General features: G+C 38.4%; 1 protein-coding gene across 5 annotated transcripts in view; it reads right to left on the reverse strand.

Moving 5' to 3' along the window:
• Positions 1–15,000, reverse strand: part of DLG4 (discs large MAGUK scaffold protein 4) — a 2,742,131-nt gene that overhangs the window by 338,409 nt on the left and 2,388,722 nt on the right. For all 5 annotated transcript variants that reach the window (XM_044076698.1, XM_044076697.1, XM_044076699.1 and 2 more), the window contains one exon: positions 13,847–14,003. In XM_044076698.1, the coding sequence (XP_043932633.1) occupies positions 13,847–14,003 (157 nt within the window). The remainder of the gene's footprint in view (positions 1–13,846; positions 14,004–15,000) is intronic.

Here is a 15,000-nt window from a genome sequence, read left to right on the forward strand (position 1 = left end):
ATCACTATAAGAATCATTCAGAAGAGGTTAGAAAAGGCTTTGAAGAAATTTGAAAAGCAATTTACAAAAGAATAATAGGAGGACACGCGTATGGCTCACAGGTATGCAGCAAAGTCCAGGTGGTTTAGAATCTTTGCTTGGAAGGTTTGAGGGGGTATTTTCATACCCCAAGCTGACATCACAGACGTTTTACTCAGATAGCAAATGTTGGAAGTGTGATGCAGAAACAAAATGGTAACCAGGAGACATTGTTTTGGGTGTTCATAGGTTCATAGGTTCATAGGTTCATACTAGGCTATCTGCCCTAGGGCATTTATAAGCCTAGCCAGAGTGTGTTTGGCTTTCGCCACCCATTTTAAATTAATTTTGCTATGCCCTTTTTCGAGGTTAGTATACTGTGCCTCTGTCTAAAAGTGACACAGAAGTGATACCGGGGTAAACCTATGATCTCCCATCCACTCATCAAGATTCCTCTTGAAGAGAGCCAATGAGGGACTCTGCCTAACCTGGACTGTGATTTTATTCCAGAGTGAAGGAAGCCTCTGGGTTATGAATCTGTCCCTCCAGCATGTCCTATTTATTTCAGTGCTGAGGTTCAAGTCTCTCGAGCGCGTAGCTCGATGGGATTTGGATTTTCTGAGGTGCAGCATGTCCATTAATTCCGGGTTGGACATGGCTTTATACGTCAGGCACAGATCGCCTCTGAGCAGGCGGTATGCCACTGAGTAGAGCTGGAGTTTCTTTAACCGGGCAGCATATGGCATCTGTTTGAGCCCTTTGATCCTCTTGGTGAGGTACTTTTGGGGTCTTTCCAGTTGCTGCAGGTGTCTGGTAAGGTACATCCCAAAAGGGGCATTGTACTCAATTATGGGCCTGATGAGGGATGAGTAAAGAGGCACGATGACCTCCCCTGATCTAGATGTAGAATGAGCTGACCGATTTTAACAATTCCCTATAGCGTAATCTGTTAGAAATATTGGGTGAGCAAATGGCTGTAGCTAAGGAAATGACTCGACTTGGGACACAAGATTTAAGTTGTGTAGACATAGTAAGGCCTTAGGTTTAATTCTGTTGGCTGCCAAAAAAATCAGTTACTAGAAAGTGGAAATGAAAGTGGAAATCAACTGTATTCAAAGTATTGTATATTATAAAAGAGGCAAATGAACTGGAAGAAGGATCTTTAGAAAATGGAATAAATTACATAGAAATAAATGGAAACTGTGGGAACAATACGTGCAGAATACTGTTCAGCAGGAGGAGTGAGATTTAATGGAAGGCAGGAATTGATCAAGATATGTAAAGATGAACTTGATAGAAAGAAAAAATGTATGAAGTATAATGCATGTAAATGGAAAAAAAATCTTAATATGGTTTGTTTTCTTTTCTGATAATGTATGTTTGCCTATGACTTAAATGATAATTTAATAAAAGTGTTTAAAAAACGTTTTCAGCTAACCATGTTATAGCATGTCAAGCTTATAGCCTTTTAAGCTGTGAGATTCTGGCTAGGAAATATATTGATCTAGGTTTCTGCTAGTAGACTGGGGATAAATTTGATACATTAAGACAGTGTTTCCGAAACTGGGGTCTGGAGACCCCTGGGGGACCGTACAATAAACTCAAGGGTTCCCCAGGACTCACTTGCACCCATCTGGCTTTCAGGCATCATCCATGACCCCACCCTGTTAATGGAGAAAGAAAAGTTGTGCCATTCATCCACAATTTATTTAAAAAAAAAAAAAAAAAAAAAACAAGAAAGAAACTTTCTTGTTTGTAGCTGAGCAGTGGCTAAGCAGCTGCTAGCCCTTACTTTTTAGAGGAGAAGAAGAAAAAGTTTTCATGTTTGCGGATGATGGTGAGCAGCTGCTCATTTGCCCTATGTTTTCTGCCAGCAGTTAGAACTTGGAGGGAAATTTAAACAACTGTTCTGTTCCCTCCAAGTAAGACAGGTCCCGTATTTATGTTGCTCGCTGTATGGGTATGGGTCTGCTCTCTCACTTTTGCCTGCAAATAGAAATGAATGCAGAGCTGATGATATATCTGGATGATCTTGTTGACAGAACTTGAAGGTATTTCTTTTTTTTTATCAAGGCTTTACTAAGAAGCAGTGCCTGACTGTAGCTGTCAGTTGACCAGATATTTGCAGTGTGTGCCAGATTTTTGCCTTGTTTGGTCTGTTTCACATAAAATGGTGTTTCTCTGACAAATCATTGAGGACTGAAGAAAATAATGGCAAACCTTTGAGCTTTAGATTTCATGCATTTCAGAAAATTCGTATTAATTCAAAACTTGTTGTTCTATCAACTTTCTAAGTTTATAAGAGCAATATGTAAAATGTATCCTTAGCTTTGGCCCTTTGTTCCCCACATTATGACAGGGTTTGTCCATATTTCTTGCACTGAAGAGATTGAGAGGTATTGTGCATGTGTGTGTGTGTGTGTGTGTGTGTGTGTGTGTGTGTGTGTGTGTGTGTGTGTGTGTGTGTGTGTGTCAGAGGGAAGGAGGCAGGCATATAGTTGTGTGTGTGTGTGTGTGTGTGTGTGTGTGTGTGTGTGTGTGTGTGTGTGTGTGTGTGTGCGTCAGAGGGAGGGAGGCAGGCATATAGTTGTGTGTGTATATGTGTGTGTGTCTGTGTGTGTGTGTGTGTGTGTGTGTGTGTGTGTGTGTGTGTCAGAGGGAGGGAGGCAGGCATATTGGTGTATGGGTATGTGCGTAAGAGGAAGGCAGGCACTAGGTAGGTGTGTGTATGTGTATAAGAGGGAGTGAGGCAGGTAGCTAGGGGATTGTGTGTCTGTAAGAGGGAGGGAGACAGGTGTGTGTGTGTGTGTGTGTGTGTGTGTGTGTGTGTGTGTGTGTGTGTGTAAGAGGGAGGAAGACAGGTAGGTGTGTGTGTGTGTATAAGAGGGAGGGAGACAGGTAGGTGTATATGTGTGTAAGAGGAAGGGAGGCAGAAAGGTGTATGTGTGTATGTGCATAAGAGGGAGGAAGCAAGAAGATGTGTGTGTGTGCATGTGTGCGTGTGTGCGCACGCATGTGTGTGTGTGTGTGTGTGTGTGTGTGTGTGTGTGTGTGTGTGTGTGTGTGTGTGTGAGTGTGTGTGTGTAAGTGTGTAAGATGCAGGCAGGCAGGTGTGAGTGTTTGTGTGTGTGTATATGTGTGTGTGTGTGTGTGTGTGTGTGTGTGTGTGTGTGTGTGTGTGTGTGTGTGTGTGTGTGTGTGTGTGTGTGTGTGCGTATGTGCGCGTGTGTATAAGAGGGAAAGAGGTGTGTGAAAGAGGTAGGCAGCATACCCTTCAGCTGTCCAGGTTTTTGCAGAATGTCCATATTTTTGCCTCATATTTTCAGTCTGTTTCTAATAAAATTGTGTTTATCTGGAAAATCCCTGGCAAATCATTGATGACTGAAGTCAGAAAATAATGGCAGACAATTGAGTATCAGATTTCACAGCCTTCAGAAAATTTGTACTAATGCAAAACTTGTTGTTCAATTAACTTTCTAAGTTTACAAGACCATAAATTAAAATGTGCCCTTAGTTTTCGCTCTCTGTCTCCCCATTATGGCAGGTGCATTTTTCAAGAAATGTAGTTTCAAGTGCATTTTCAAGGAATTGTGAGCTTCAAGGGAAGAGAAGTTTATTGCTGCTCATGTTAAGTCTGTTTACAATGTGCAACAGATTTGTTTAGCTAGTTAGCAAATAGTATCATTATTGTGATGTAGCCTTTTAAAGCTGTGTTAGTAGCACAACGGGTAGCATGCTTGCATTTTAATGTTGAAGGCTGTGGGTTCTATTCCCACAGCATATTGATGGAGTGTTGATACTGTTTTGCATTTTTAGGGGGTGGATACTGAAGTCCTGAATACTTCCTCTTTTGGATGAGATGCCTAGTAACTATGAACCTGTTTTCAGTTTGCCATCCATGCAATATTACCAGCTTAATATTTTTTTAAGTAGGCAATTTATTCTTCAAGGGCAGCAGGCACTGAATTTGTAGATGAAACATTGAAATAAAGTTGTTTGCTAGCAGCAACCTTTTCATTAGTTACAGATCCTTTTAATGTGGAATTAATTAGATGACTTACTTCTGCAGACATTTTGCATATTGACTGATATTGGTGCATTGTAATGACAGAAGTCTGAGGGGCCCTTTATGATTGAAATGTTCTCAACTAGGCGAGTTTGTCATTATTGGTTCATATGTTTTTTCACTGCTTACTGGAAAAATGTGCAGAACTATACATTTAAAACACGTACTATCAAGTGGTGCCGTATTATACAAGGGATATAATTTAATTATTTTGTATTAAAATTTAATTATACAATCAGGAAGGTGAATCAAACTTTTGCATGCTCCTAAAAATGTTCGTAAGGAACCTATGCTTTGAAAACAGCCCAAAGGTAAACTTAATTCACCACTGGCCAGATGCATTTTCTTTGAATGTGGGTTTTAATAATGTTTCGGTGAATGTGAGTTTCAAAGGCAGAGAAGTTGTAATGTTAAGTCTGTTTTCATTGAGACTATATTGCTTTGTTTAGATTTAGCAAATGTCCGTTTAGCTTTAGCAAATGTCCATCAGTGTCTGTGCTATAAAATTTGAAATACAAGTTTTAAATTAACTCCAAACATCTGTAATCTTTGTAGAACTAAAGCAGAAAACAGTATGCACACTCAGAATTTTGAGCAGTGTTTATGGCAACTGGGGAGAATTAGCCAAGTAATGGGATACTGAAATGGCTGTGTGGTGGTGGTGGGGGGCTGATTAGGGGGTTTGGGGGTTGATCCAAATGTAACGTATGTGTAACGCTGCCGATAGGGGTCTGTCAAAATTTTTTCCTTTATAAAAGGAGTCCTCCAGCTTGCAAAGTTTTGGAACCACTGCATTAAGATATAGTGTATTATTTCCTTTTGTAACCCTTTTGCTATTTATATTCTCTGGTCCCGCAGGTAAGGCATTGCAGCATCTCAAAAAATGAATTACATTCCTATTTGACGTGGTCTTGACATATTTAGTTTCAGATGTAAAGATTCTGTTAAATTATTTAGATTGATGTTTTCATTTTGCCAACTGGCTGTGTTTTCATGCATTTGCAGTAATTTTGGTTTGTTTCTCATAATTTATCTAATGTGCATGTATAACACTACCGCCTATTTTTAAAAGGGTATAACAGATTAATTTGATAGTTTTTGCAATTATACAAAAGATAAAAAATATAGAAGGCAAAGGAAGTCATTCTTAATTTCCTCTCCAATTATTTATAGCAGTTTTTAAGACTGTTCACAAACAACAAGTACCGGCTTCATTTAAAATGTGTTTCATTTTTTACACTGATGTCTTTTGTCTGTAGTTTTACGGAAACTTTATAATTGCATTTCAGAGCTCCAGTCTAGGTTTAGCTGGTCTACACATGGGCAGACTGGTTCATGTTGTGAGTCAGAGGTGTGGCGGTTTGATTTGCTTACTTAAAGTTCTATTCCCACTCCAGCACCGGCCCTTCACCTTTTTACTAATTTATACTCAGTTATAGATGTGAACGTAAATTATAATCTAATGAAATAAGTATCAAAAATGGAGATTAAGCTAAAAGCGACTGATACAAATTATATATGACTCCAAAAACACAACAAAAGTTAAGATTATTTCTGCTAACTTTGACAGCACGTCTACTTCTAGTAGCTGGTTTAACTCTCTATAACTTCTACAATTCCAAACCGCTGAAGCAATCTGCTGATACTTTCAGTATAAACCAATGTCAACCCAAACTATGTTGCTTCTTCTCACCAGCCTTAGAACACATCCCTCAAATGTCAACAAAAAACTTTTCTTACAATATGTATACCATATCAACATCTTTACAAAATGCAAAGATATGCAGCTACCTTTAATCAAACACTGGCACTGTGTGCTGCTGTTGCAGAATGTAATTCTAATCCATAGTCACAAAAGCAATGTGTAGCGTATATACAACCCCAAATCTCCTTAGAAAGAAAATCAAAGGAGAAAATGCAATTCATACAAACGCTACAAGTATTTGAAAAAAAGTTACAAGTTCAAGTATGGATCAGCCAGGAGAGACCCCAATATCTTTGTTATATCTGAAACCAGGTTAAAAGCATAAATTATGTACTTAGAATCCAATATTCTTAGATGCATTGTTTACTCAAGGACTATGAAAGTAAATGTTCTGGTGACATAGTTATATTCAACAGTTCAAGACTTTTATACCAACAATCACCAAACATCACAAGAATGGAAGTAAGTCTACTGGAAGACTTAACCATGCCTTGGATTAGTCTTAACACCAACCTGACTACAATATTTAATTGCTTGTTTTCTCCCAACTTGCAACAGCTCCACCTTAGATCCAACAACTGGTTCAGAAAAAATGGTGGTGTGGATGCACACTAGGTGACTTAAAACGTCCTATATCTGGAATACTACTAAATGATTACAGTGAGAAGAACTCAACATTTTTGATGTGGAAATATAAACCACCTGATACTAAAATGAGAGCAAGAAATTAGAAACCATTACCTATAGGTACATTGCACAAGAGCTGTCTGCAGCATCAACATGTTTGATACTACAAATATTCAACAGCATACTTCTGTCATTACTTGATAAGTATGGAACAGCTGGCACCATTAGAAGTGAAGCTATATCACTGACTCTTAAAACTGCCTGGAAAACATACTAAATCCAAGGAGATGCACAGCCTTTCATAAACTATGAAGAAGCCAGATACATGTTTCAGAGATAACTTGGAACAGGAAAGAGAAATTATACATACAACTTGAAGAAAATAGGTTGTGAAAGTAATAAAGTAAATGCTTGGTAACATTAAGGAAACTGAAAATGATTTTCCAAACCTTTCATCCCATGGATGGTTTCACCAACTACATTATCTATAATATGACATTATTAAGCAATCAATTTTAAAACTTTTTTTATTTAGAGGGGACTTTAACTCTTGCAGGACACTGTATCAGGCAGATCTTATCCCTGATTTTACACTTTGCTACCCAGGAAACATACCCAAACCTGTTCTTGCTAGCATATGGAACCATGCCATCTCGCATCATAGACTCCGCTTACTTTACTTCTAAACCTAGTAGTAGTAAGATCTAGAACTGCAATAACTCATATCACTGGAGTAGACAAGATAGTCTCTCCTATTTCATATGACTAATCATCTCACAATTCCTTCGGGGAGGGGGAGTTCATCCTTATAGGCAACCAGCATGCAAAGGAAATACACTGATCTTTATCACACCTCAAGCAGTCTTTCACATCTCATCTGATGTTTACTTGTGTAAATGACCTAGCCACCCAAAGTTCAGTGCTGCCTCTTGAATGTAGAGTCTTTTAAATTTGAAGTTAACATAAGTGAGCTGCCTGTGGCATAACTCTGTTCAGTGAGGATGCAGAAAGAGACAGCTTTTCTAAATGGATGCACTGTACATTTCAATCCTGCAAGAAGTCTAAAGGACCCCAAAGAGCTGGAAGCCTATAAAGTTGCTAAAATGCACTGAATACTGTCTAATTAAAAAACAAAAAGAGAATTTCTTCATTACAGGCAACACCAGTCCTACAATGAGCCCAAGAAGGGATACCTGAGAAGTATTTAGTCTTTAGTTCAAGAATGTAGGCAGAAGAAAATGTTTGATGTATTTAACTAACAAGAAAAATTATATACTCCAAGTCAAGGATAAAAATGACAATAATAAAAAGTTATCTTTAGAGAGAGAGCCCATCTAAAGTTGTAACCATGAGAGAATGATTCTTGTGAAACAGTCCTTTTTCCTTCTTCACTGATGGCATGGTCAACAAACTAAAGGTCAGTAACAAGTACTAGGCTAACTGCATTTGTGGGCCATTTTAAGCCAGCATGAGAATCAAACCCTGTACCTTGTGTCTATAAGGTAAACACCTTAACCATTATGTCACCCTCTGTACAGTCATTTAGTATAAGATTAGGAATGCTTTTCACAGCCTGCCAATGAGGAAAAAGACAGCTGCAGAATGACTTAGCTGGAGATAACACTCACACATGGCTTATATAGCTGATGTCACTGTTTACAGGCATCATTTTCATGAGGTGTCTTCTCCTACCTCTTTGAGTCTAGCTTTAATAATTTCTCTGCCTAACTCAGGAAAAGAACAAACCTTCTAACGACTTATAGATCCATTTCTTCATTAACAGAGGTGCCAAACTTTATACAAATGCCATAATAAACCACAAAGGCTACAGGAACACAGCAGAAGAATTTAATTCACTCTACGCCTCAACAAATTCCTTCAAGGAGTACATACAAACTGAAAAACACATACACTTTTATATATTAGTAAACACACCCATCAATAAAACAATTAAATGAAATTAATTAACTATTTCCAATTAAAATCAGTATTCAAACCCCTTGGAGATAAAGTGGCATATTTCATAATAAACAGAGCTTCTTTCTACAATAATGTATCCTTAATCGATGTAATTTCATCCAAATTCACACAAACCTGTTCCAAAACACATCTTAAAACTTTGTAATTACTGCCATGATAATCTTTAAAATGGAGGGCTATCGGACTATCTTTACTGTTATTTTTTATATTGTCATTTAAACAAATGCCACTTTATTGTGTTGCACTTCATATATCCAGTTTACTACTATTCTTTCAGGCTGTTTTTCTTTCTGCTTGACCAGTGGATTTAGCAAAATGGCCCACTTGGCTGCTCCCCACTGGATCATTTATTGTTCCTCTTGGGTGAGAGGCAGGCATGCCTGGTAGGGCAAGAGCCCTATGGCCCATTCCTTCCAAATCTAGAAACTTTGTTCTCCCAGGAGGTGAAAGTCTGTCAGGAAGGAGTGGATCAGTTTGATGATCCAATGGAGTTTAACAATATCCTCTTAGGCAACTTGTAGGCTGGGCTGGGCAGTTGCTACCACTCAGGGGAGGACAAGCTTTGCTGACAGATATGCATCTCTTTAATTGGTGTGCCACCTATGTAGCATGGACCACCTTTGCCCCTTCTGTATCTGATCACCCACCCTCTAGTGGGTTTCACCAGTGCAGGAAGTAGTACCACCTTCTTTAATCCCAGTATGGACCAGCTGGCATTAACCACATGTTACCATACTCCCTGCCTGGCACCTTGGTCACATGTTCCACTCATTATACACTTCTCATCTGGGTTATACTTTGGACCTCACCCCTCTTCACCACAAGGCCTTCCATTTAGGCTAATTTTATCAAAAAACTGTAGTACAATTCATATCTGGTACCTATCTTCCATATCATCAAAATGTTCACACCTGTGTTGTAGGATTTTCATCGGGCTTTGAAAATACTTTTGTCCCTAGTGAAAGAACTGTATTATGGAAAGTAAACAAATCTGGACATTCCATCTTTATATAGTCATCAAAGCCACCTATACTGCTCCTTTGGTATGTTTCTGTCTAATGGATATTCTTTGTATCCCTTTGACAAGGACATAAAAGCAATTACAGGATATAACGGTAAAGCTGAAATCAAAACACCCAGAGTCTGTGCATGTCTTTCATCTCATCAGTCTTTATTTGAATCAAAGGTTACATCCAAGAACCAGATAATTACCTTTGTCCAAAAATAACTTTTTCAAAATAAATAAAATGACCTCTTCAGTTCCTGTTCATAAAACGTAATAGCCACCAATATTTTGATATCTGGGTATTCTCACTCCAGAGAAGGCCTGCTTGTTTCTACAGTGCAGACTAGAGAAGCAGGTTGTTTCACCGCGATTCAGAAAATTTACATTTGTCAGATTTTCCCATAAAATTCAAACAAATGACCATTAACAAATCTAGTCCATGATGAACTGCAAAGGTACAAAAAGATACAGTACAGAGGTAAGTTGTATAGTGCAAAAGAAGTGCTACAGCAAGCTGGCTGATTGGTTGGCAACAGAATGTCATTATAAATGAAGTGACAGCTAAAAGGAAAAACTATACAAAAAAATAAGAATATATAAAGTATATGTTCCTTAGGTATGGAAAAATGTCATTTATTATATCACTTCATAAAGTGAGCACCATCTCAAATCCCAGAAGCTATAGATCCATCAGTCTAAGACGTCTCATTTAAAAAGCCATGGAATGCAATATATTTGAATTCATGAGGTCTTATATAAAAAATCTTACTGTAGCACTATGATTTTTTTAGAGGGAGATCCTTTCAACTTAATTTAGTATTGATCTTCCTCAGGGTTGTCACTGAACCTGTAGATGGCAGCTGTGCAGGTCATACAATGAGCCTGGATCTGGCTAAGGCCTCCGACACTGTTCCCAGGATGGAATTGTAAACCAGCTTAAATGTGTGAATGGTTGTGAGATAGACAGCAAACTGCCTGGTTGATGGACAGAGAGACAGAACTCACATCATTGAAGAAGCAGGTGCCAACTGAGAAAGCTAAATGATGACCTAGTGGCATTCATTGGGCCTCAGTACTGGCATGCTCAATGTGATCCTTCACATTACTAACCCAGACATGTGGCATCCTGATGACTGCAAGATGGGCATTGTCATATACTCAACATCTGATATTTTACTGCAAGGGATAAACTATACAAGTTAATGGTGCATCCGAAATAGGCTTAAAGTAAAGACAAAGAAGTGGCAGCTTTTAGTCAGTAAATGTCTACAGAAGCTTGCAATATAAACAGCACCCCACTCAAGACTGATATGGCCTTCAGAGATCTCAGGACCTTTGACAGTTCTCTATCCTTTGTCTAACACACGGACATTTTTTTCTTACTTTATTTGCTATCTTACCCAGTTTACAACAAAATGTATTTTATCAAGGGCAACAGAAGCTCATTCCTTTCCTCCCTGTCCTGATATGACAAATTACAGAATTTAATCCACTTTTAGTGCCTCTATACTTAAACATCAAGCAGCTAGAAAGACACCACGATTCTTTACTGAAAGGATCTCCAGACTAAAGACCTCAATTATCATGGCTTGCCTAAAGCTCCCTTTGTATGCAATCACTCATGAGGATGGATTCAGCTTTCTCTGATCTCCTACACCTGCATAAAAGAAATGCCTTCAGAAATACCAAACTAAAGACTTGACTCTCTACCAACTAATAAGGAAGACCTGGTGGAATGAAAAGTTTACTATTCAGCAATTTCCTCATCTCATGAATAATGTTCAATTTTACATAAAGCAGTGTGTTCTCACTTCTTTTAAGGCAAACCTTAATGACTAGATGGACACACAGTGCCACTCTGGGCCTGAGTCTGGTATGACATTCTAGTGGCAGAAGGTACCCTAATAGTTTGTATTGTCAATAGCTGGAGTAAAATATATGAGTTTGTGTGTATCTACAGTGTATCTGTTTTATAGTGGAGGAAAATAAAGAAACCGACAGACTTCCTTATCACCTGTATGAAAGTCTAAGGGGTAATGGGTTAGAAGACAAAGATTATCCAAATCATTTCTGAGGTGTTTAAAGCAAGTACTATTTTAAAGGTGATGGAAAGCTATGGGAATGCAAAACGACAGTAAGGGAGATGACTGCACCCTGATTCAGTGATTCAGGATATTACACTTTAAGTATTATTTACTTCTTGCTCCTCATCTTAGTTGAAAACTATTATTGGGTTAGCTTAGCTACCTTGTTAATAAACAAACAAAACTAATGAAGTATGCAAGGTTGTACAGAGCATTTTACAGTTCAAAGGCTGGTACATAAAAACACAGCTGTTTTCTTTCAGAACTTCAAAATCTTCAGATGCATTTGCTTATTTTCCAAAATGAGTCAAAATAGCCTACTGATTTCATATCTCCCTCACTCTCCATCTTTTTTTTCTCTGTAGCATGCTTCAGTCCTTACTTTTGCCTAAGGCCACCCAGGATTTATTCTTTTCAGTCTTACACAGGAATATTTTAAAGTTCAGATTCTGTTATCTTGTTGCTTGTGTGTACTAAAATATCTCTACATGATGGTTGCATATGGTGATGCCTTATCCCAATTTTAGATTTAAATGAGAGTCATACTACTGGGCCAGATTCCAGATTTTAAGTTACTCACTTCAATGTAAACCTACCCTGATAGGTTCATAGGAAAGTACTAGGCTTGCTGCCCTTAGGGGACATTTTAAGCCTAGTCAGTTTCCATTTTTGTGCTCAAATGAACCTATTCCATTTGGTTAGAGATTGGTCTTGCCCATCTTATGGTCAATAATTATCTGTTACCCCTAAAGAAAATAACTGGGATCGTACAGTAGATAATTTGTGTTTATATCATGTTATCGAAAGATGAAAATAGCAAATGCTATTTCATTGGCCCCGAAACATCTAAACATGAAAATATCGACCATTCAGAACAGCAAATGTTTTCCCATGAAAAAAATGTGCTGCTCTGAAACACATACACACAACACAAGCACATCAAACAAATATCAACCACACACATACACTTAAATTCCTACATCTAATGCTAAACTAAACTAAACATACACTACTATCTACCCACTTACCTTAACCCAAACCCTAACTCTAAGGTCCGTCACTATCGCACACTCACCTAACCCACGCCCTAACCCTAACTCACTTAAACAGCCCCTAACCCTAAAGTCTGTCACTATCGTACACATGCCTAACCCGGGCCCTAATCCTAACTCATTTAACCTGCCCCTAACCATAACGTACAAACAATCGCACACTTACCTGAACCCAACCCAAAACTTTCCACCACAGCGCTAAGAATAGTGAAGCCACAGAAATGGCCAACCAAATTCTTTCCAGAGGAAAGAATTCGCTGTTCTGCAGCTTCGCTATTCTTAGCATTCACTGAATAGTGTTCGATATCGGAACATTCAAAGTTTTAATACTTCGAAGTTCTGATATAGACCTGATAATTTGAGGGTCCCAAGCACAGGATAACGCATTTAGGAGTTGCCTCTGTCCATTAGTAGTACAAGAGGCAATCTTGGGGCAAATTTTCTGTTTCCTATCCATAGATCCATGTTGTGCTTGAATATGGACAGGGATGAACTTTGTTTTGATCCCAAAAGAGTTGCTGTCACTGTAATGACTTAATCTGGTTTAAGTCCTGTCTACAAAGCAGCTTACACTGAGAACAAGTCTTTTGGTATCTGATCCATTGTGATAAAGAAAAAATGCAAGACTTTCTTTTCAGGGAGGCTATGGCTCTTGCATCCTGGTTTACAAGCTTCATTCCTCACCTGAACCTCAAGATTAAAGTGAACTTACAACCAGGAATATTTGAGGTCCATGAAAAAGCTGAAAAGTTGGGACAGTAAATAGCAAGATAAAAACATAAATTGTTCCCTCAAAAATGAATAAGTACATTCTGTAAAAAAATAAATAAATAAAATAAAATAAAAGAACTGTGCTGGACACATGCATCTTCTTAAATGGCAGATACCTTATGTCTGTCATCCACTATTTAACAACAAAAAAAGTGAGTGCAGAATTTCCAGAAGTTAACTTCTTTAATACATTCCAAAAACAGCACTCAAAGCTTAACCAAAAATAAGTATTTTTTTTGACAATGTTTACATATTTTATATATGTGATCTGCATTGCCTTTAAAATGACTAGTTATGACATCAAGATTAACAAATCATTTGAAATCATTCAGACTTAAATGTAATGCCAGTGAAGAGGAAACACAGAAAGGATGGGCTGTTGTGAAGTTTGGCAATGCTCTATTCCATATGACTGGACAGTGTCTGCAGACAATTCTAATGAAGAAATAACCAGATGTGAAAATGTGCACTGAAGCTGCATGGCAGTAAACGTGTAAAAATGTCTTTATTTTCTGCTTTTTTCTTAGATTTACCTACCGACAGGATCTGGTCACCCTTCCTGAGCTCTCCACTTAAATCTGCTGGCCCTCCTGCCAGGATGAATGATATGAAAATGCCTTCACCATCTTCGCCACCAACAATGTTGAACCCAAGTCCCGTGGAACCTCGATGGATAACTACTCGTCTTGGCTCCCTGCAGACGAACAAAAAGCTGTCAGTATAAATCTCTGTAACAACATGTTTTGCTACTCTGCTACTCAGTGAAACAGCCTTATGGGTGTAGATTTGTGTGGCGTAACCGATTCATTGCAGCCATTGTATTAGAGATCAACCAGTTGGGTCACAGATGCTTCCATAGCCTGCTGTTTGACTGTGTTAGGAACTTGTATGGGAATCAAGAATGCAGTTATGGAGAGAGAGACTGATGCAACCTGACGGTGGCTGTGACATAAGGTACTGCCACTTATGTATCGTCATGTAAAAGCAAAGCATTTAGATCACCACACACACACATACACACCTACACATGTGCAAACATGTATTTTCTGACACATACATGCATCTATACACACATGCAGATTTCTATACGTTAAAGAACATCCAGCTATACACAGGCAAACATTCATACATGCATCCGCATATATGGATATCTGATCCCATGCACAAATGTGCGTGCACAACGTTTACACGCATGCACAGACTGTTTTATGACTACAGCTGCCTTTGCAAATTAGTTTCTTATAGCTGGTTGGATATGTAATTTGTGGCATGGGTTCCTGTAAGGGGAAATTTCTCTACACACACACACACACACACACACACACACACACACACACACACACACACACACACACACACACACACACATAAAAAATCTCTCGGACTTGTATGCATAGAATGTTACAAATAGACACACATTAATTGTATAGCTCTTCAAAATACATTGGTACAACTACACCATCAGCATACCATGAACTCACTCTGAATTAGCACAAAATTCTACAACAATCAAACAAATGCCCATAGCTATGTACCCTGGCTAAAACATATATTCCAACTAAAAACTTGTATTCCCAAACTCAATGTCCTTAATGTAGCTAAATCCTGTCACCATGGTGACGAATTACACTGTATCCACAAGACAAACTATGGAACACAACATCTTCTGACAATAGCAGTGAGACAAACCA

Source organism: Protopterus annectens, chromosome 7.part0 (genome assembly GCF_019279795.1).
Source record: "Protopterus annectens isolate FY-2018-M chromosome 7.part0, PAN1.0, whole genome shotgun sequence".
Lineage (NCBI taxonomy): Eukaryota > Metazoa > Chordata > Ceratodontiformes > Protopteridae > Protopterus > Protopterus annectens.